The sequence below is a fragment of the Vespula vulgaris genome, chromosome 15 (assembly GCF_905475345.1).
Source record: "Vespula vulgaris chromosome 15, iyVesVulg1.1, whole genome shotgun sequence".
NCBI classification, from domain to species: Eukaryota; Metazoa; Arthropoda; class Insecta; order Hymenoptera; family Vespidae; genus Vespula; species Vespula vulgaris.
The window spans coordinates 1,191,424-1,213,599 of NC_066600.1; the positions used below are offsets into that span (position 1 = coordinate 1,191,424).

General features: G+C 31.2%; 5 protein-coding genes across 12 annotated transcripts in view; 3 read left to right on the forward strand and 2 right to left on the reverse strand.

Moving 5' to 3' along the window:
* Positions 1-726: 726 nt before the first annotated feature.
* On the reverse strand, positions 727-4,984 carry LOC127069287 (uncharacterized). Its single transcript, XM_051006116.1, has 2 exons — positions 4,780-4,984; positions 727-3,318 (listed from the first exon to the last, which is right to left on the reverse strand). Exons 1-2 carry the CDS (start codon positions 4,854-4,856, stop codon positions 1,878-1,880), a joined length of 1,518 nt encoding a protein of 505 aa, XP_050862073.1. The 5' UTR covers positions 4,857-4,984; the 3' UTR covers positions 727-1,877.
* Positions 4,985-5,379: 395 nt separating this feature from the next.
* Positions 5,380-6,140, forward strand: LOC127069299 (tubulin-specific chaperone A). Its single transcript, XM_051006141.1, has 2 exons — positions 5,380-5,719; positions 5,912-6,140. The coding sequence occupies exons 1-2, from the start codon at positions 5,590-5,592 to the stop codon at positions 6,136-6,138; spliced, it is 357 nt and encodes a 118-aa protein (XP_050862098.1). The 5' UTR covers positions 5,380-5,589; the 3' UTR covers positions 6,139-6,140.
* A 210-nt stretch (positions 6,141-6,350) lies between these two features.
* Positions 6,351-7,697, forward strand: LOC127069292 (dynein regulatory complex protein 9). Its single transcript, XM_051006134.1, has 3 exons — positions 6,351-7,139; positions 7,233-7,440; positions 7,515-7,697. The coding sequence occupies exons 1-3, from the start codon at positions 6,353-6,355 to the stop codon at positions 7,636-7,638; spliced, it is 1,119 nt and encodes a 372-aa protein (XP_050862091.1). The 5' UTR covers positions 6,351-6,352; the 3' UTR covers positions 7,639-7,697.
* Positions 7,698-7,859: 162 nt separating this feature from the next.
* LOC127069285 (U3 small nucleolar RNA-associated protein 15 homolog) lies at positions 7,860-10,026 on the reverse strand. Its single transcript, XM_051006111.1, has 5 exons — positions 9,825-10,026; positions 9,101-9,683; positions 8,813-9,033; positions 8,290-8,725; positions 7,860-8,208 (listed from the first exon to the last, which is right to left on the reverse strand). The coding sequence occupies exons 1-5, from the start codon at positions 9,912-9,914 to the stop codon at positions 7,973-7,975; spliced, it is 1,566 nt and encodes a 521-aa protein (XP_050862068.1). The 5' UTR covers positions 9,915-10,026; the 3' UTR covers positions 7,860-7,972.
* Positions 10,027-10,405: 379 nt separating this feature from the next.
* Positions 10,406-22,176, forward strand: part of LOC127069268 (myelin regulatory factor-like protein) — a 33,217-nt gene continuing 21,446 nt past the window's right edge. For 4 of the 8 annotated variants that reach the window (XM_051006055.1, XM_051006062.1, XM_051006056.1 and 1 more), the window contains exon 1: positions 10,407-11,250. In XM_051006055.1, the coding sequence (XP_050862012.1) occupies positions 11,202-11,250 (49 nt within the window). In that variant the 5' untranslated portion in view covers positions 10,407-11,201. Of the gene's footprint in view, positions 11,251-22,176 lie in introns of all 8 variants that reach the window. The other 4 variants (XM_051006060.1, XM_051006057.1, XM_051006058.1 and 1 more) reach the window with 3 other exon arrangements.

Genomic DNA, 22,176 nt, shown 5'->3' on the forward strand with positions numbered 1-22,176 from the left:
GTATGTAAGTAGTTTATTTTCGTTTTTCTTCCTGTGCCAAAGAGACGGGACCTTACCTTAGCCACGTCACGATTAGAAAACACGTATATTTACTATACACACACATATATATATATATATACGTACGCACACGCATAGAACGAGAGAGAGAGAGAGAGAGAGAGAGAGAGAAACTGCTTATAAATACATACTTACAAGTCCATGTACACGATTAGATATAGCTTAGGTATTATCTACTGTCGTGCAATTAAAGAAGGACAGTAGCATCTCCAATTATTTAACACATTTAAAACTTACTGTATTATTATTCCATATCTTTGGATTCGTTTATAAAACAATACACAAAAGGAAAAAAGAAAAAGGAAAAATTGCTAAGAGAAAAATCCTATAAAATGTTATTTGAGAAAATGAAATATACCGACTGCTTTTACGTATCCTTTTCAGGATATTCTGGCTATTAACACAAAACAAAAAAAGCAATTACTTAGGCAAATAAAAATAACAAAGATAATATTCTGAAAATTGTACATACACTACTGCGAATAATTCATTGTCGTACCGATTATTTTTAACTATGAGCATTTACGTATGAAGAACACATCAGGATTATTTTTGAAAATGTTTTCTCTTAAAACTATAATAAATCTTTTTTGAAAATAGATACCTTTCGTAATTACACGACAGTTTGGGTATTAGAAATGAGATTTTATATATATGTAGACAATCTTTTTAAAAAACTAATCTCTTTTATCACTTTCCATATCAGGGTATTGACTATACACATACAATATTATTAATATTATTATTAAATTTTCCCTGTAATCGCACGGTACAATCAATCCCCTACGTTAATCTGCCTTCTTTTATTTCATTTTTTTTTCTTCTTGCAAACAGAACTATTATATCATTCTTCTTTATCTGACAGATTACATGTAGATTTAACTAATTAATCATTTGATATTAACGACATTTAGTCGACGAGGAAATCTCTTTACTTATATACTTTTATAACGTTTGTGTATGTATGTATGTATGTAATAATAGATGATCATCTAATGATATTATTTTCTATGAATGAATAAATAAAAGTGATCCGTGTATTTCTGTATTATTATAGACAATTCAAATGTAAATCGAATAAGTGTTTGGTGAGGCCCTATTTCAAATTGAATCGATTCAACTTTTAAAACGTGCTATTACAGATAGTTTGATAGAAAAAAAAAATAATAACTATACATATATATATATACGCATCTAAGTTTTATAATCGAAAATCTTGATTCAGTGATCTATTCATTGATCTATCAGATTAATATTAAATTATCAAAATGAAAGTTACACACACAGTGAAGAGAATCATAGCACCGTGATCGAAGGAAACGATGACGATTATCATTATATTATTGTTATAATATATTATTATTTTCTGCGAGAATACTATTGGGGAAAAAAAAAATAAAAAATATAGCAAGAGAAAATATTATTGCCATAGTTGTCATACGACTATGCTCAAATATTCTTTCGAGTAGAATAATATAATCTGACACGTTACGAGTCGCGTGATATATATATATATATACATCCCCACAAATATATATATTATTTCCATATTTGTTAATCATTTGATTGATAGCATCGAATTCTTTGTGTAAAACCATATCAGTTTTTTTACAATAGAAAAGGAGAGAAAGAGAGAATTTTATTATAAAAGAGAGAGAATTAGTTATAAAAAAAAAAAAAAAAAAAAAAAAAAAATCTTATAACAAATGTTACATATACCTCTAATAATCTCTTTAGATGCTTTCAAAATCTAACGAATAAATCTTTCAAAATGATCATGAAAAAAAAAAAGAAATTACAGGACAGCGAAAAATAATTCAAAGCTTAAGACCAATGTAGTTTAAATATCTTAGGAATTTGTCGACAACGAGTTTCTCGTGGGTATCACGTTTCATGGCTAACTCGACGATATCACGAGTACGATTTAAGAAAGCTTGAACAAGAAGAGCCTTGATTTTGCTTTTGTCATCGGTCAATTCATCGACGTTACTATATTCGTTTGGCATGATACGATGACAAGGATCAACGATTATTTCAGACTTATAATAGGAATACATTCTGTAGGATTCGATGAGACGTGTAAGAATATGAGCGAGATATTTACGTTGATACCAAAGAGCTTCGTGATCGTCGTACATTCTAATTAAATCTTCATTGAGCCTACATTCCTCTACCCAATAGGACAAAGCTTGGAAACATGTTTGCCAGGGTACGAGTTGCGAGGTAGTAGTAGTAGTAGTAGTAGTAGTAGTAGTAGTAGTAGTAGTAATAGTAGTAGTAGTAATAGAACTAGTAGTACAAGCAGTAGTAGCAATACTATTGCTGCTGCTGTGGCCAATGTTCTTGTTGCTGCTGCTGTTGCTGTTACTACTATTGTTACCAGTAACAATATTGTCGCTAGTAACGGTGGGTCGTGCTTTACCATGAAGCAAATCAAGAGTTTGAAGCGTAGGACCTTGTTCGGCCATCGAATCTTCGTTAGTTTTGTTACTTTGACAATTATTATCGTTAGAAGTAACGATCAAGCCGGCAACGTAATCCATTACCAATTGAGAACGTATTCGATACTCGTTAATCTTAATACATTTGAAGATATTACTCTTAGTATTCGTATCGGTTTCAAGCAGGCACTTCTCCAGAAGATATTGTCGGTAACAAAAACCGCTATAATCGGATACGTTTGATTGACACCATGCTAAGGTACTCTTCCATTCGCTATCGAAATTAGGATACGTATATCCACGAGATTCCTTAAGAGCCATAACGTATCTACGATGACTGAAGGCATGATAATTAGTCGCGTATCTATCGGCGCATGTACTAGTAATGTCTATTTCTATACACAACGGCGATTCCGTTGGTACGGGATCGTAATTCTTTCTTTCGGCGTTTAATACATATGGTAACAACCAACGACGATACGCAAACGCTTCGAAACATTTTGCTTTTTTATATAGTACCAATCGTGTGAAATCTAATTCCTCGGTAACGTCCAATTTGTAACTTTTGACCAATTCTCTTCTCATATTCCAGAATGTCGGTACATCTGGATTTAAAAGCAACGCGCCTAATAGCCATCTAGCAACGTTGCTTGGATCCTCTCGTCTATGTTTATTTCGACGATGTTCGAACAGACGACGATGTACGTAGCAATAAAGCGGTTGCACGCACCACGACGCTAAACCCAAACATTCTTCCTGATGAAACACCGGCGACTTGTTCTCGTTGTCCTCCGCAGGTATAATCTCAAATGTCTTTCTAAAAAAAATATACGTTAAAGGAAAGATTAGACGAATGGATCGATAAGGGCTATGTGTCAAGGTTGAAAATAAATAACGAGGGATACGTACTTTATATAAATTTGATCTTTCCTCTATTTCTTTTTTTTTTGGAAAAGACGAGAGGGGATATCATTTTCGTTCGAATTCGATGGAATAATTATTTGATTGATCAATATTAACTGCGTCGAAAACTGGTATATACGGAACTGTTACATATACTACGAACTACGAACGTATGACCTTGGCCGTAAAGCTTGTAGAACGCGAGAGAGAGACGCAGCAAAAACATTATATATATATATATATATATATATATATATATATATATATTTCATTTGAAGTAAAAAGCAAATTATAATAAAAACAAGATTCGATACATATTAATCTCCTCCCACTTTTTCCTCAATAATAAATAAATAGATAAATAAAAAGAAAAAATATTAAATGTCTCCGATTTTGTACTCTAGAACGTAATTATTCTTACACACACACACACACACATATACACATACATGTATATTTCGTCGACACATATATATTTTCTATCATAATTGTGTTCTTTCATTTCTCTCTCTCTTTTTCTCTTTCTATCTAAAAAAAAAAAAAAAAAAAAAAAAAAAAAAATTGATTGTTAAGATTAATAAAGAAAAATAATTAAAAAAAAAAAAGAAGAAAGAAAAAAAGAGAAAGAAAGAAGGAGAGAAATATTGGGGGAGGGGAATGTTATGGCGCCAAAGAAATGTTGATATCGTATATAATCAATCATTATTGAAGATAGTAGGAGTGTTTATTATCGTTGTCACATTTTTTTTGCGAATAGGAAAAAACAAGGAAGTGCACATAGAAGGCGTGTGTTTCTCGAAAGCATGGGGACTAGTAGTAGGGTTCTCCCTTCGTTTCGTTTCGTTTCGTTTCGTGGAAATCGAAATCGATCGAACGTTTGTGTATGCGAAAGGATGGAAGAATGAGATAATGTCAGATACATACGTAGATAAAAAACACAGTAAGAGAGATAGAGACAGAGACAGAGACAGAGAGAGACAGAGAGAGAGAGAGAGAGAGAGAGAGAGAGAGAGAGAGAGAGAGAGAGAGAAAGGGAGAGAGAGAGAAAAAATAAGCGAAGAGAAAAAAAACGAAAAATGAAAAAGAAAGAAATAAACAAATAAATAAATTATAATGAGAAGAATAAAAGAAGAAAGAAAAAAATCGTACGAAATTTTAACCCTAGTAGCAACGTTATCATTTTTTCGGAGAGGTCTTTTTTTTCTTTTCTTTCTTTCTTTCTTTTTTTTTTTTTTTTTTTTTGAGAAATGTAAGAGAGTAATTTCTCTTCAGGAAGAAGAAAAGAATTTCAACGTTTAATGTCAATTATATTTTCTAAAGACACCGCCCTCACGATTACGAGAGTAGAACATGTATGAAAGAGAAATATACTCACACAGAGGAATCCTTCTTCAGGATGTTCTCGATATCGGAAAGGATTTTCTCTGCGGCTGGAAATATATCTTCTTGCATTGTATATCGAATGCCACTGACACTTCTCTCTCCGTTACATCTCTCAACGAGTTTCGAACGCGAGATGAGCGTGAAGCAACGTACAATTATCTTTCGTGTTTCTCTCACGTATTATCGAAGTGAAATAGATGTTCGACTTTCCTGGTCGTTTTCGTGAATAAATAACGTGCTGCCCCCTAGGAGAAACAATAGGAATGAGATACGGTTTATGATGATTTTTAAATGGCGGTAAAAATGAAATCTGATCGAACGTACACATATTAAATGCGTTATATATCATTATCAATTATTTTCTTCGAATTGGATTAACCTAAATTAATTGTAATAATCTTGATAATTAATTAGAATTGTAACCTAAGCCATAATCGTTCTTACGAATATGTAATTTTTTTTTCTATTTCTTTATGTTAATATCGTTTTTCTTGTATAAAAAATACTACTGTTTCGTATATTTTTTTATTTTTAATAGTTAAGATTTGTTTTATTACGTAATAGAAATTTTCGATTTAGCGTTTGTCAAGTTTCCATAATACGGTCTTATGTCTTACTGCAGGGGTTATATTTGAACGCACTCTGCGATTGTGAAGTGATCTAACCTCTAAACTTAACAGTCTCTCGTACTGTTTCGTTTCTACTCAATCATCCTACCTTAAAAGGTAATAATTGTACGGTTTCTTACAAGAAAAAAAAAAATATTACGATATATAATTATTAACTATATAATTATAACGAAATGTCTGATCCGCGTATACGAACTTTGAAAATTAAGACCGGAGTAGTAAAACGTCTTGCTAAAGAAAAAGTTACTTATGAAAAAGAAGCGGCGCAACAACGTCAAAGAATACAGCAATTAAAAGAACAGGGTGAGAGAATATTTCAATGAGATAAGCGAAAGCTCAAATTTGTAATATTATTTTAATTGGAAAGGCGACGCTTTTGATTTTATTTCAATAATGTTACGTCTTATAGAACATTGCCTTTGTTAAGTAATTAACTCGTTAAGAACTATAATTAGATCGTTTTTCTATATCATTACGTCATCTATCCATTTATAGACAAGGATGGATACGACATTAAGAAGCAAGAAGAAGTTTTACAAGAATCGCTTATGATGGTACCGGACTGTCAACGTCGTCTTGTTAAAGCTTTCGAAGAGTTAAAGGGTATTTTGGAAACGGAACAAGATTTAAAAGAAGCTGAGGATTATATCGAAGCGGAGAAAGTATTGCAAGAAGCCGAAGCTCAACTTCCTAAAGAAGGAGAAATTTTGCAAATGTGTTAGATGAAGATACGTCCGTTAACTCTTTTCTACGCGATTAATATTTTTATGTACTATTAACTTCAAAAAGCAAGCTACATTTGTGTTAATTATTAAGGCTAAGATAGAACTAAGATATTTCTTTAGATTTTATATTTATTGAGTATAAAGAATTGCATTTAACAATCAAGAATTTTCACTTAGATTTTGCTAATATAATAACGGTTTTCATTTCAATATGTATTATCCAACGAATTATAACGAATCTATATACAACGTAAATTACAATGGAAATTTTCAACAAAATTTATATCCGTCGAATTGGAATCCTTGTAACGTTAATTCCAGCGATGGAATGTTGAATATTTCTATTAAAAAAAGACAAGAAGATCAAGAGCAAATTGAAAATTTTCTTAAAGAAACGGAAGAAAGTTCGGATTTAATCGATATAAAAAGTTTTAAAAGACCGTCAAAGATCGGAGAAGCTAGAAATTCTTTAATTATGATTTTCAAATTAAATAAACAAATAGAGACTATTTGTACTGAGCTTCGAAGCAATATAGATTTACCGGTAGAAGAATGGCAAGAAAAAATTGAAAAGTGCGCTACATTGAAAAATCAAATATTTCAAGTAATCGAAAAATTTAAAGACAACACTTTTTTCGATCAATTAAAGAAAGATGTAGAAAAACGTAAAAAAAAAAGATTAAGAGAACGAGCTAAAAGACAAAATTGGAAGGTTGAGAAAGCTCGTAGAACAGAAAGAAGAGCTAGATTACATGCAGAAGCAGATTCATGGCTGAGACGCGAACAAGCGGTAATAGAAAAAGAAAAGCAAGATGAAAATTTACGTAAAGACGCCGATATGATATTATCGGATGTACGAAATAAACGAAGCGATGCTAAAAAGTATTTATTAATTCTACAAGAATTAAAAAATCTACGTAACGTAAAAACTAATATTGCCAAAGCAAGAGGAGAAACGATATCTATAGCAGCGAACGAGGTTTTTAATAATATTATCGGTAATTAATTTTTTATAACATTTAATTATTTTTTTATAATTAAATTTTTATAACTGTCTAAAAAATGTATTAAAAACAATTTTTTAATTACAGATAAATTGTCAGAACAATGGTCTGCATTAGATAGAGAATATTCTATTGAAGAACAAGGCTTAAAATTGATGCTAAAAACAGATAATGAGAAATTAATAGAGAAGCAAAAAAGTAATGTTTTTGATGAATGGCAAAATGTATTATTCGGAAGAAAAATTATAATGCCGGATCAAGTTCAAACGGATGTTGCTAATCTCGTTATGATTCGGTAAATGACATAAAAAAATTAATTATTACAATAAAAAAATTTGTTTTTCAATTAAAAACATTTTTATGTTATAGAACTGCTTGGGACAAATACATCAGTTTTGATGCCGATTCATCGCAGATTCCAATTGGTTGGATAATACCTAAAACACCGCGATCTGCTGCATGGCAAAAATACCTTAAAAATGATGCATCTTAAAATGACTTATTAGTATGTTGCCGTAAATTGATTACAAAAATAAATAAATTAAAACTTTATTATATATTAAGATTTAAAGAAACGATTATTTGTGTAATCGTTTAAAGCATTTTTTTAATTTAATTTTTTTTTTTTTTTTTTTTTTTTTTTTTAATAGTATACATTAGTGCCATGGTGATACATTGTAGTAAAAGCCTATTGTCCGATAATAATGTTTCCCGGTATACGATATGTAATAATTTTTTTATTAAAATTTGTACGGAAAATTATATATACACATTAATATGTTACAATAATAAATTGATAGTATTCTGACTATACTAAATTGATAGACTCAAGCTATACTAAATATTAGATTTTTTTGTGCAGCACTTGAGGGTTCTAAAGTTTGATTATCTCTAGCCGTTGTAATATGTTGTGCTTCTGCACCGGATAATATAATTTGAAGTGTACCTTGTAATTGTGCCAATGATACAATTAAATCCTCTTCTTCTTGTAATTTATTTGCTAAAAGATTGAACATGTTTCGTGGTTCTGCTGCAAGTCCATCTAAATTATCTTCATAAACGTCTATAATATCAAATAACGAAGAAGATATAATTTCACGGCGTATTTGTATATAAAATAGAATTACGATATATATCAACTAACCCATTAAAACATTGGCCACATGTAATAACACTCGTCCAAACCGAACATTACCTATGTATCTAATTAGAAACTTTATGATATTAGCAAGAGATTTTCCATCTCTTCCAGCAAGAGCTTGTCTAAGACCTTGTCTTTTATTAAGTTCTTGCAATAATGCAACTGTCACATGTGGAGTTTTATTAATTACATAAGGCAACATAACAGAATCCAAAGCTTTGGAATATTGAAATTTTCTTAACCAAGTGTCGTGTTTACTCATCGTTTCTTTAACTTCTTCTTGTACTACGGTATCGACGCTCGATACATAAGTATTTTCACCTGCATTTTTATAAGACATTTTTTTACGTTTTACTTTCGTATCTTTTATATCTTCTTCTTTTCTTTGCACAGAGATTAAACCATCCACCATACCAGCTACTATAGTTTCATCATTTGCCTATAATTAAAAGTAATTCGATTGAGAATAATCAAAGATGATTTCAAATAATTTTTTTTATAATCGTAATCGTAAATATTTATTTACACTAATCCCCATGCTGAGAACCGAATTAGGATAGTCCAATGTATGAACAGTTTTATACGTTCCTGAATCGTAGATTTTAATGTGTCTATCTAATGAGCCAGATAATATTCTATGACCGTTGGAAGTTATTTTTAAACAGGTTACTGTTTTATGATGTTGTGAAAGTTTTGCCAATAATCTACCTCCGGCAAGCGCATCCCATACTTTCACATCTGTTCCACCTGTACCGTATTAAACGAAATTAACTTATTTATATATCCTTAAAAACAATATCTTACATTAATATACCTGCTGATAAAAATATTCCTCCAGAAGGCAAGAACAGAATACTTTCAACCGGTGCTTCGTGATTTACTGTAAAAATTTTTTTGTTCGTCCTAGTATCGTACATATTTATTAATTTATCATAACCTCCTGACAATACTATGTCCGAAGATACAGGACTTACTGCTCCACCTCTGATATAATCGGTATGTTCGTTAAAACTAATTATTTGTTTTTCAGTACCTATGTCCCATAGTACTACAGTTTTATCATCGGAAAATGATGCGATGTGAAGATTGTCTGCCGTGAAAAATGTTCTGTGTACGGCAGCTTTATGGCCCGAGAAAAGACGTAAAAGACTTTTTGTGCTAACATCGAATAATCGTATAACGGACTCTTCTCCACCTGCACATAATAATTTGCCATCTCTACGAAAGGAACCGCCATAGGCAGCTTCTTTGAATCTACTAAAATTCTTTGTAACTAATTTAGTTATCGGATTATAGATTTGTACTCTGACAGAACAAGTGACAGCAAAGTAATGCGGCTCTACAGGTGAAAAATCGATATAATCGATAGGACCAAATTCTTTCACTAAAACAGGTGCCTGTTAAATAAATGGAAAACATTTTTAATAATAAAAATATTACATTGAGATAGTGATTTGTGGGTTATGTTTATACACACTTTCTATGATAGAAAAGATGAGTTAAACAAACATTATTATAGAGGTTATGCAAACTCTTACCGTATATTTTTTCCAATAAATATTATCCGGTGTTATTTCAGGTCCCGCTCTCATAAATATCTTTGAATTTGTTTTCTTAAAAGACGCCATCGTGCACGAAATATTTTTCAAATGTATATATTTACAGACTTGCGAGAGAGAATTATCCTGCACGACGTACGAAGATACATAGCTACCAATACCAGGGCATCGAGTTATTGATAATGTAGAGAGTGATAGGTTAACAAAGATTTCGATTTATCGATCGCGTATTGAGAATAATTTAATTTCGCCATCTACCGGTGGGAATTGAAAAAGAAGCGATCATACAAATTTCATTCTACCATTAATCGATTAATCGATCGATCGATACGAACATTAATCCTAATATCAAAAGTACGTCAGATTTTCTATCGAATATTCCAAGTCGAAAAAACACGTCAATTATCTCGAAACGAATAAAAATAATCGAATCATTATCGAATAAAGCAGATTTGGCGGGCAATTACTCGAATAGGAGGTGATCACGTGACAGTGATTTCCGTGGCGCCGATGTATAACGATTCGCGCACCCGCGCGCTCATGTCCTCCGTCGTCGGACTACGAAACTCTATGCAGAAAGAGAGAGAGAGAGAAAGAGTAGTTTAGTTCTTCGCGTCTCGAAGATTACGCGCGAGTCGCGTACGGTGTTTCACGAGAGCAGAGTAGTTAGAGCGAGGTCGCTTGTGCTTTTCTACGCGATGTCTCGTTCGTGTCTTCTTCCTATTTTCCATTGACCTCATCCTTGCCCTTCGTATTATTCTGCGTTTTAATGTTCGTCGATTGATAGACGTGCGTAAGAAATTCGTGTTTTAAATTTTCATCGTAAATATCATCGTGTCGTATATACATCAAAAGGAGACAAAGTGAAAAGGAGAGACGGAGACAGGGGAGAGAGAGAGAGAGAGAGAGAGAGAGAGAGAGAGAGAGAGAGAGAAAGAGATAGATAGATAGATAGATAGAGAAAGAAAAAGAAAGAAAGAAAGAGATAGAAATAAAGAGAGAGAGAGAGAGAGAGAGAGGTGTGAAAAGGATAAAACAACCCAAACAAAGAGAGACAGAACAGAAAGAGAATAAGAAAATAAGTGCTTTTTCAAAAGAAAAAATTAAAAGAATTACGAACGATAGAAAGAGAGACAGAGAGAGACAGAGAGAGAGAGAGAGAGAGAGAGAGAGAGAGAGAGAGAGAAGGAAAGAAGAAAGAAGAAAAGAGAGAGAGACAGAAAGAAAGAAAGAAAAGGAAGAAAGAGAACGTCTAATATGCGGGACGTCATTGGGTCGAGCGAGCGAGCTCCGAGACAAAATGGGGCCCGTTGATCGGGCCCGGAAGAGCGTTGGGCTCCGATCACGAACGGAGGTATGGATGTCATCGGGGACGGGGACGAGCAGACCCTCCAGGCGATTCTAGGTGAGTACTCTCTTTCTCTTACTCGTTATTGCATTTTCTCTTTCCGTGCTACGATCTCGATTTAGGAGTGGCGTATGTACACTTGTACGTACATACACGTAACTATACATTATATATATACGTATACATACTATATACAGACGCACATTCATACATACGTATATATGTATATATATGTATGTATGTACGTATGTATAGGTATATAGATATAGGTGGAGAGTGCATTCGTTGTGAATTAACAAGTCGTTTTACCGCTTCTCCTCTCTTTAGCTAGTTAGATAGATCTTTTGTTAGAGACCAATTTGCTTTGATTTGTTTTTTTGGTTAGATCACTTTGCTGTATCTTCTTCTTCTTCTTCTTCTTCTTCTTCTTCTTCTCTTTCGTTTTTTCTGTCGATATTTTTGGAAAATCTTTGTGACGATTTTTAATTCTCGTTCGATTTGTTTCGATTCGATTGTTATTATTAACGTCAATGCATTGATGTCTCTCTTTCTTTCTCTCTCTCTTTCTCTCTCTTCTATTCGCCATAACCTGAAAGTTAGATTCGTCATTTATTTTTCTACTCTCTTCTTTCCCTTTTACTCTTCTCTCTTATGAGATTATTCTATTTTGGAAAAAACAAGAGGGACGAGAAGAGAGAAAGAAAAGAAGAAAAAAAAAGAAAAAAAATATTGGACACACGTTTGTTTTCCGTTCCAGTTACGTGGCCAACGATATACCGTCGACACGTTTTTACACGGCCTCGCGTGCGAAGAAAATGTAAAGGCGAGAAAAAGCGTTCGTCCGCGAAAAATGCGAAAGAGTTAGAAAAAGAGAGAAAGAGAGAGAGAGAAAGAGAAAGAGAAAGAGACAGAGATAAAGATAAAGAGAAAGAAAGATAGAGAAAGAGAGAGAGAGAGAAAAAAAAGGAGAGAAGGATCGTTGAACGTTCAAGGAGAGAATCGCGAGAACGTCATCTTCGAATCGCGACATTGTCGATAGTTTCTTTTAAAACACATACCTATTCTTTACCTTTCTCATGTTTCTCTGTCTTTCTGTGTCTCTGTCTTTCTCTTTTTCTCTTCTATCTATCTATTATTTCTTCCTCCCGTTTGAAGAAAAAAAAAAAAAAAAGAAAAAAGAGAGAAAGAGAATGAACAGAGAGGTTGTACTTACTTACTCGGTTGCTTCGTTCGTTGACCTTAAAACGCACCATGGATACCGAATGTGTGCGTCTTCTTTTTCTTTTCTCTTCTTTAATTTTTAATTTTTTCTTTTTGATTCCCCCCCTTTTTTTTATTTCTTTTTTGGTGCAATATCTTTTGTAATAATTCGCTGCGACGGTCGGGCTCTTTTGGAAAGGTTTAATTTCTTTTTTTTTTTTTTTGTTGTTTTTTTATATCGTAGATAAGAATGAGAAGAAGAAGATCGTTGTGACATGATCACGCGATGATCTATATATATATATATATGTATATATTATGAAATTTGTTAACATTCTGTAATCTAATTTTTCTTTATGTCCACAGAAAAATTATATAATATAATTCGAAAGTTATAGAATTATCTAATTATATTACGATTATACTATACAATGGTATAATATACTTACGTACGAAATTATATATGTACAATACATGCATTTCGCAATACAAAAAGAAAAAGAAAAAAGAAATAAAAAACAAAAAATTACACATACAACAGCATAGTAATACTTACGTACAATTATACTATACCGTGTATAAGTAATAATACTTAAATAATATGAGAAAAAGCTTGGTACATGAAGTAACAATTATGACAATAAAATGAGATCGAATTAAAGAATGAAAATGCATGATGTACAGAACGGATCAAAAGTTCATCGGTGATCTTAAGAATCAATTATCGATTAATTCCTTTTCCAGACTTTTCAAGCTAATTTCTTTTTTTTTTTCAAATTATAAAAACTCCAAGCCCAAATTACAAAACTCTCGAAAAGGAGTTCGAGATTGATTTTCAAATATTACTTAAGAACTTTTGGTCCATCCTGTATAAACTCGTGTGCATTTAAATGCACACGAGTAAAATGATGTTTTAGAAGATTTAAAAACAAGAAAGAAAAACGAAACATTTTCTCCAATTCTTTCCTTATACTTTCATAATATTTCTCATTGAGAATGTAAACATACTTATGTACAAATTATTAAGAACAAAAAGATTCAAGTTATTGGACTTGAGTCACGCGTATTATTAATATTTATTAATAAAACAAAACATGATGAATATCGTCAGTTAGAAATCGACATGTAATACTTATTTTTAAACGAGTTTCGAGCTGATAATTGTCATTATGTATTCGAAATAAAAAAGAAAAAAAGAAAAAATAAAAGGAAATTGCTCTCATTCTGTTCTTCTCTATTGGTTCTTTTTTTTTGAAACGATGCATTGGGGGAGAAAAATAATAATAAAATAAAATAAAAGATAATAAAAATAATAAAAAAGCACATCTCTCCGATGAGAGATATTTGCTTCGCGACGTTCTCTCGCGGATACGGCACGATCGACCTGGAGAACGGAATTTTCTCGAATCGGATATGCCGTGGTAGAAAGCAGCCGACGTTGTTCTTGGTATATAGTAGTACTTACATACTTTATGTATGTATATCGCGAGAGTTCCGGAAGATCCTCTTCTTGCTATCGAATTTAAACTGTTATAAAAAAAAGTAAAAAAGAAAATTAAGTAAAATCGATCAGAAGTAAGTCTAAAATTTAAGTAGAGATCTAACGTCATCGAGCACCTTTAAAAATTAACAAAAACTAAAAAATTGCATAATACCTATAAATCTTAAACGAAACATAATGATCTACATCTTTCTATCCGATCAAATTTAAAAGAAATGAAAAGATAAAAATAAATAAATAAATAAGCAATCATATAGAACAGAAAAAGCAAAAAGAAATTGTACAAGTCTAATGTCTAGAAATTTCAAATGAAACGTAATGGTCCATGAAAGAATATTGATCTTTCTGTTCTAATCGAATAAAAAAACCAAATAAAAAGTGATTAGTCGAGTCTAAAACATTTTCAAGTTCGAACAAATTGTTTAAAAGAAAGAAAGAAGAAAAAAAAGAAAAAGGAAAATAACGAACGTAAAACGATAAAAAAAAATAATTGAAAAACAATTTCTCGATAGCATCGTCGAAGAATTTTAAATAAAAAATAACGATTTATATACATATATATAACGAATGATATTGAATGCCATTAGCCCGCATTAGATTTAAGATCTAACATAGTTACATAGTCCATGTGATTTGGGTCATGGGTTACCAGCATAAAGTTCATCATGTATATTCGAGTTTTTGGATTACATACATATGTATGTAATTTGTGTCAATGAAATCCATATCTAATGAAATAAACAAGTATCATCTTGTCGGGATATTCTTAGAATTAGCGGGATCATTCGTTTCTAACTATGGCAATTTCGATTCTGGTTTTCCTGGGTTATACCGTTCGTCCGGTAGTGAAAGTAACTTAGAGAACGTTCTTTTACGTTTACACGAAATTATTTACGGTTCGACACGCTGCATGCTCATTGCTCATTCTTCTCTTTTTATTTCTTTTATATCTTTCTTTCTTTCTTTCTTTCTTTCTTTCTTTCTTTCTTTCTTTCTTTGTTTATGAGTAATCAATGAAATAGTTTAGAAGAGGGGAAAAAATCGTCGAATTCGTAATATGTCGGAAAACGGAGTATCGAATTTGCAATTGAAAATTTACCGGAAGAAAAGTTCATTTAAAAAATAGCCAACACGATTATCTTAAGAGATATCTTGTTTGATCAATGACTGATTACAAATTTTATGTATACATTTACTTGCATATATATGCTGTAATCTAGAATCGATTCAAAATATTTTTTTTTTGTATTTTAATTCATTCATTTATTTACTTATTTTTTTAATTGGCTAAAGGAACGAAAAATATATTAATTAAAAGCAATCGTCGTCGAACCCAACGTTCTGTAATTTTTTGTTTTGTTTTTGCCTTTTCTATTTCGATTTTTTTCTTCTCCGTTACTTCACGAAGCGGTCTTTTTCTTTTCTTCTTTCTATGCGCTTTCCGTCGCTGCAAATAATCCGAGACTGTGAGGGTCGTTTAATTTTTTTTTCTTTTTTCTTTTTTTTAAACTATTAAGAATTAACGAGTTCGCAGAAAGGCGGATAAGCTTTTAAAGTAGCAGAGTGTGCCTGTGGGCTTCGACTCAATACAGGAAAACATGTCCCCCTTGTTAATAGTTTATTAGCAACGCAGACCCGGTACATTGCGGTTCGCCACCGATCATCCTAGAACTATTGATGATGACGACGATGATGATGATGATGATGGTAATGATGATGATGATAACGATGATGATGATGAAAACAAACAAGTTATGAGCGTCCAAGAAATCCAATAAATTTTCTTAATTTATTTACATGCAAAGCGGATCAAGATCTTGCAACATCTTTTTTGATTTTTTCACCTAATTTTGATTCTTATTGTGATAATTATTATAGCATGAAATTTTCATAAAATTATATGTTAGATAGATAGAGATTGGCCCGATTAGAAATTTTTATGAAAATCATTAGCATAGAATATTTGCTTCGCGACGTTGGAGGAAAAAAGGGAAATCGATGATGCGTATGAATATATCAGAGATTAGTAATCAGGAACATTAACTTCTATATAAATATATATATATATACAGCGGAAGGCCATATTTTTATTTTTCACTCGAAACATTCTAATTTCATTTACGATATTGTAGTATCATATATAATTAAACGAAAGTTTCTTTATTATTATGATAAAATGTATGGGGGAAAAAAGGAAAATTGTAATACGTACGAATATGAGATTTTTTATCTGAAATATTATTATTATTATAAATATAGATATATAAAATATACACGAACCTATATATATATATATATAATAAAATGATAGACATATATAGGTATATAGATCGATTTTCTTTGTAAATAAAATCAGAATAAAATATCAATACTATATATATATACATATATATTTCTTATCTTATAATTACAGGCAAAGCTTTTAACTGTCCTATCAAACTCATAATTCTTATGTTATGAGAATATCGACATCTGTGTATATCTAAATGTACCGCCATGTGCATAGATAAGAGATTCAAGAGCTTTATTTCGTTACGTACTTTATTTTTTCGTAAGGATTAATTTCTAATCTCTTTCTTTTCTTTCTTGGAGAAACTCAAAGAGAAAGTCTTTCGATTATACAGATTGTGACAAGGCACGTGCGTATGTGTGCGTATATATATATATATATATATATATATATATATATATATATGTGTGTGTGTTTCATGTATTCAGATCTCATTGAAATTAAAATGATTTTGTTTGAAAAAAAATATGTATATATATATATATATATATGTATAGATTTAAATCTTTATGTATTAATATACGAATTCACATAAGTATAAGTACATAAGTACATGTACGATAGTTATCAGAACGCTTCAATTTCACCTACATCTAGTATATAGTTCTATAAATAGTATCAAACGGTGAGTATATACCTAAGTATATTACAACGATGGTTTGTTATACTCTGGTATAGTAATGATCGTTATAAATTGCAACAAACGATGTCGTCACGACCGACGAGCCAATTTACTACTTACAACTTACGCCCTTCTGCATCTCCTTTTACGAATTGTTCACAAAAGATTTATATAGATAGACATATTTCGATCGAACGATATAAAAAAACTTTCAGAATGAGGAGAGATCAAATTTTTATAATGAGTCGAGCAAAAACTTTCCTAAGCCCGGTCAAAGGTTACCAAGGGCGAGTCGAAGCTTCAACGAAATTATATTTTTGTTGGACTGTTTCTTTTTTTCTTCATACTGTAACAAAAAAACTTTCTAAATTTACGTGCTTCTACAATCGATGAAAAGAAAAAAAAAATATATATATATATAAACGAAATAAGATTTATAAAATTAACTCGAAAAAAGATCTCGAAGAACGAAAGAATTAATTTTTTAGATAGCTTAGAATTATTTCACTATTCTCAAAGTTTACTTCGAAATTTATTTCAAAGCTAGAAAAAGAAAAGATACAGATAGAGGTAGAGATAGAGATAGAGATAGAGATATAGAGATAGAGTTCAAAAGTTTATCGGTTTATCGGCTCGATTCGTTTCGCTTTGGACGATGCTAAGAATGAGTTATGGGATTTCATAGTATGACATGGCCGTTCATATAAAAGCACGAAGCTAAGCAAACCAGAGTCGATTCGTACCACCCACGAAAGCACATTGGTCGGTGGAAAGCATTAGAGACCCGCCTTGCGTGGAAAAGCTCAAGAGCATGCGCATTCTTCGAAAGTATACGTCGAATAAGATTGCTATTGGTTACTTTGCTATACGCATCCCCTTCTTTTCCTTTTCGTTAATATTCAACCCCCATTTCTTCTTCTTTTTGTTTGTTTGTTTACACAACAGGAAAATAACACGACTTTTTTTTTTTAAACGATATAAGAAGATTATTTATTTTTCTATATTTTTTAATAATACATACACACATATATGTACATACTTGAAATAGCAAGGTTTTTTTACTAAATATATACAAAAAAAAAAAAAATACAAATTTATGTTAAAAAATAATTCTTACGTTTCTTTCTTCGTTCACTTACGATTTGTGATTATTAATCAATGTTGAACAGTTCGAGTGATCATTTGAATCCGATTGAACCTGTTACCTTTCCACCCTTCGAAAGGGAAATACTATATATACATATATGTATGTATATATGTATGTAAGTACATATGATCGAGCAACCACCTGCGTAAAGGGTGATAAACTGCCCTTTAACGCTTGTGCCTGTTTTTCGAAAGAGTATGTGTGCGTATGTGTCTATGGGAAAAAGGGCGGAGTATGTCCATAAACACGTCCACGTGCTCGAGACGAGTCCTTTTTCCCTTTTCGATGAAAGAAAAGGGGGAAGGACAACGAGGGTGGTTTGTTTAATCGATGCTTTTGTGTTTGTGTACACTACTTGTTCTATGTTTGTTCTCATAATCAATGATCAAACACGATCATTATTTTTCTTGGTTAAAGGTGGATTAAATAAATAGAATGAAGTGTTTGTTCAATTAAAAGATTAAATAATACTTAAGTAGAATACTTAACAATTATTTTCTTTTCTTTTCTTTTCTTTTTTTATTAGAAATATTGGAACAAAAATTTCTCATGCTGCCCAGTGAGAAACGTGTTATATAAAAATAAATATATAAAAGATAAAGGAGGAAAGTGACGGCGTAGAAACAAGAAATTAAAAAAAAGAAAAATAAAAGAAAAATATAAAATAAGAAATAGCTTTCCATGAAACAGGTATTATATAATAGGTTATTACATAGGTAAATACTTATTTTTCACTTTATAAAATCTATTATTCGTGTTTAACAAAGCATAATACAAATGACCATTACGAATTTTGATATAATAATAATAATGATATTTTTAATTGTATTACGTTTGGAGATAGTTCATAAAGTCTATTTCTTTCTTTTTCTTTTTCTTTGTTTTTTTTATTTCTACGAAGAAGATAAGATGAATTACTAATATTAAACCGGCTAGAGAATAAATCGTTAGAGGTTTCTTGAAACGTACAATCTCATTGAGATTTCAAGGATACGTTCTCATCCTCCTCCTCTTCCTCCTCTTCCTCCTCCTCCTCCTCCTCCTCCTCATCTCGATTTTTCTCTTTTAAATACACACGCACATACACACACACACACACACACACACACACACACACACACACACATATATGTATAATAATATTTACTTATATTTATATGTCTATCATCAAAATTTTTTACAAAATTATTTACATTCCAATTCGAATAAATGTGATTATGTAATCCTCCTTTTTGATTTCTCTCTTACGTACTCAGTATTTATATAGGGTGAATCAAAAGTTCCTTGATGATTTTAAATATCAATTACTTTTTTTCAAGATCTCTTAGGTTTCTACTTAAGCTGTTAATTTTATTGAAAAAAATAGGAATCAAAAAACAAAAGTTATTCCTAAGAAGTGTAATCGATTCCTAAAATCAACTTTTAGTTTAGTCTCATCCCACAAAAAAAGTTTTTTTTGCAAATTTTTTTTTTCCTATGTATATTTTCCGAAGTTCGTGCGACTTAATCAAGCGTTGGACGATTGGCATTTGCTGATAATATCGGCTCCGTGTATTCACCGTGTATAAACATACCTGCTATTCATTCGTATATAATCTCACACGTTTTACCTTGCAACATGCTCTTTCGTGGAATTACTTAATTTATATATATATATATATACATATATATATATAAAATATATATATTTATGTACGTATCTTTGTCGAATCGTAGTTGCACAATCTTAGAACGGTACGACGGCTACAGTTTGTGCCGGAGACACGAAAATCGTTAGCAGTATCTATTATCTTGGATAATTCCATCATTGTTCTGGACATCAATTGCCCTAATGACGCCAGTATGTCATTGTGAAATGAATTGACGGACGGTAATCTAATTACACTTTTTTATCGTCTACCTCTCTCTTTCTCTCTTTCTAATTGAATTCTTCGAAAGATCCTTAGAAAAAAATACACATTCGAAAGATATTAGAACAAAATGATAATGTTTCTAGATCGATCGGAGAACATATTTAATCATGTCCTTTTTTTTATGACTTGCAAATAAATTGTGATTTAATACACGAACGATTTAACCGCACTCTTCTTTTTTGCATCGTCTCTGATAGAATTCTTTGAAAGGTATTTAACAAAAAAGTATTTGAAAAATATTAGAAAAAAAGACTTGCTTGTAGATCAATCGGGAAATACACTTCATCGTTTTTTTTTTTTTTTTTATCACTTTAAAACGAACTATGAAGCGAGTTGACGCATAGACGATGACGATCTAATTGCACTCTTGCATTGTGTTCGGATTTAATTCTTTTGTCGAAAGATTGAAGAAAAAAAAAAAGAAATAGAAAAATAAAAAAAATATTATTAAAGAAAAAAGATTATGTTCGTAGATCGATCGGCAAAAGATCGAGATTTTTATCATTTTAAAACAACCTGCAGAACGAATTGATGCATGGCGATTTAATTGCACTTTTTCTATATATTCGATCGAATTTTTCGAAAGATTAGAGAAAAAGTATTAGAAAAATATTACAAAAAAAGAAATAAAGAAAAAGATTGTGTTCGTAGATGGCTCCAAGTGAATTCCCTTTGAAAGATCTTTTAAAAGCTGTTGAAAAAATATTAAAAACAAAAGGACAGGACGATTTCATGATCGTATAAAGATCAGAAACATAATCGTATTTTCTATGACTTGAAAACGAACGTGTTCGTTTGGATAGTTCATATATGAGCGAAGAAGAGAGAAAGAGATAGACAGACAGATAGACAGATAGAAGAATAAATAGATAGATAGATAGATAGATAGATAGATAGATAGATAGATAGATAGATAGATAGATCGATAAATAGATAGAGGGAGAGAGTAACGCACACATTATCTGACTAATATTTATACTAATACGATGTCAAGCTGGTAAGAATTAACGATCTCTTCCTATCATTCTAACAGTTGAAACGTGCCAACAACGAGTTTACTACGACGGCTGTTCTAGATTTTCATTGGAGATTGTTTGCAATGTAAGAGAGAAAGAGAGAAAGAGAGAAAGAGAGAAAGAGAGAGAGAGAGAGAGAGAGAGAGAGGATGTGTGGACTACTTTGCGACTCGCGAGTCGTGCCCCGTGTTCGTTCGTGCATTGAGACGTTCCGCATGTAAAATGCAACTAACGTTTTTTTTTTTTTTCATATTCTTTTTCGTTTTTATTTTTTATTTTTTCTTATCTTTTTTTTTTTTAATTTTAGCATTTTTATATCAGCCATTTCTTTATACTGCTCTAGATCATTTTCTTACTAGATCATTGTAAACAATGAAATCTGTCTTGATTATGATATAAAAACTTTCAAGTATATAAAATATATATGTATGTGTGTGTATATATATATATATATATATATATATATAATCGATATGTGATAGAGTATATGTACTATTCTATTTCTCTTTATCTTTCTCTTTCATTTCATTATTCTCCCACGCATTGGCAAACTAGTAGTGGAAGTAGGTTGAAAGAATTAAAAACGTGTTCTAAGATCGTGTATGCGTTTATTTAAACATCGCCGCGATCCGCTTACGTCTTTTGCATCGTCGTAATTTCACGTCTCGATGAACATCCTCGAAAATGACAAGTCCGAGTTTATAGAATGACGTAGTAATATCCGCTCGTAAACGTGGCCATTTTAACGAACATTTCTTTACTTCGCGTTCGAAGAATCGAGAAAAAATAGGAAAGAAGAAATAATAAAAAAAGAGAAAAAGAAAAAGAAAAAAAGAAGAAGAAGAAGAAAAATAAATAAAAGAAATAAATAGATAACGTATAGATACTATTTTGCGACATCGTAGAAAAATTATGTTCTCCGTTACGAAAAAGATATTATTATAAAAACTTCGGTAATATTATCCTGTACGATTTTATTGTGGTAAAATTAAAAAAGAGAGAGAAAAAGAGAGAGAGAGAGAGAGAGAGAGAGAGAGAGAGAGAGGGTAAAAGAGAGAGAAATGTTTCATCACGAAACTTAGAAAATTATTTATTACTTTTCTAGATAATTCGTGTGAACAAAATTGTTATGTTTTTCCCTTCGCATTCTAATGATTAAGCAATCGATCGATCGATACGGACAAATATTAAACATCAATTTTACCTGGTGAACATTTTTATTTTTTTTTTGCTATTTTTTTCTATTTTTCTTTTATTATTATTTTTTTTTCTTTATCATAGATAGGTACTCATT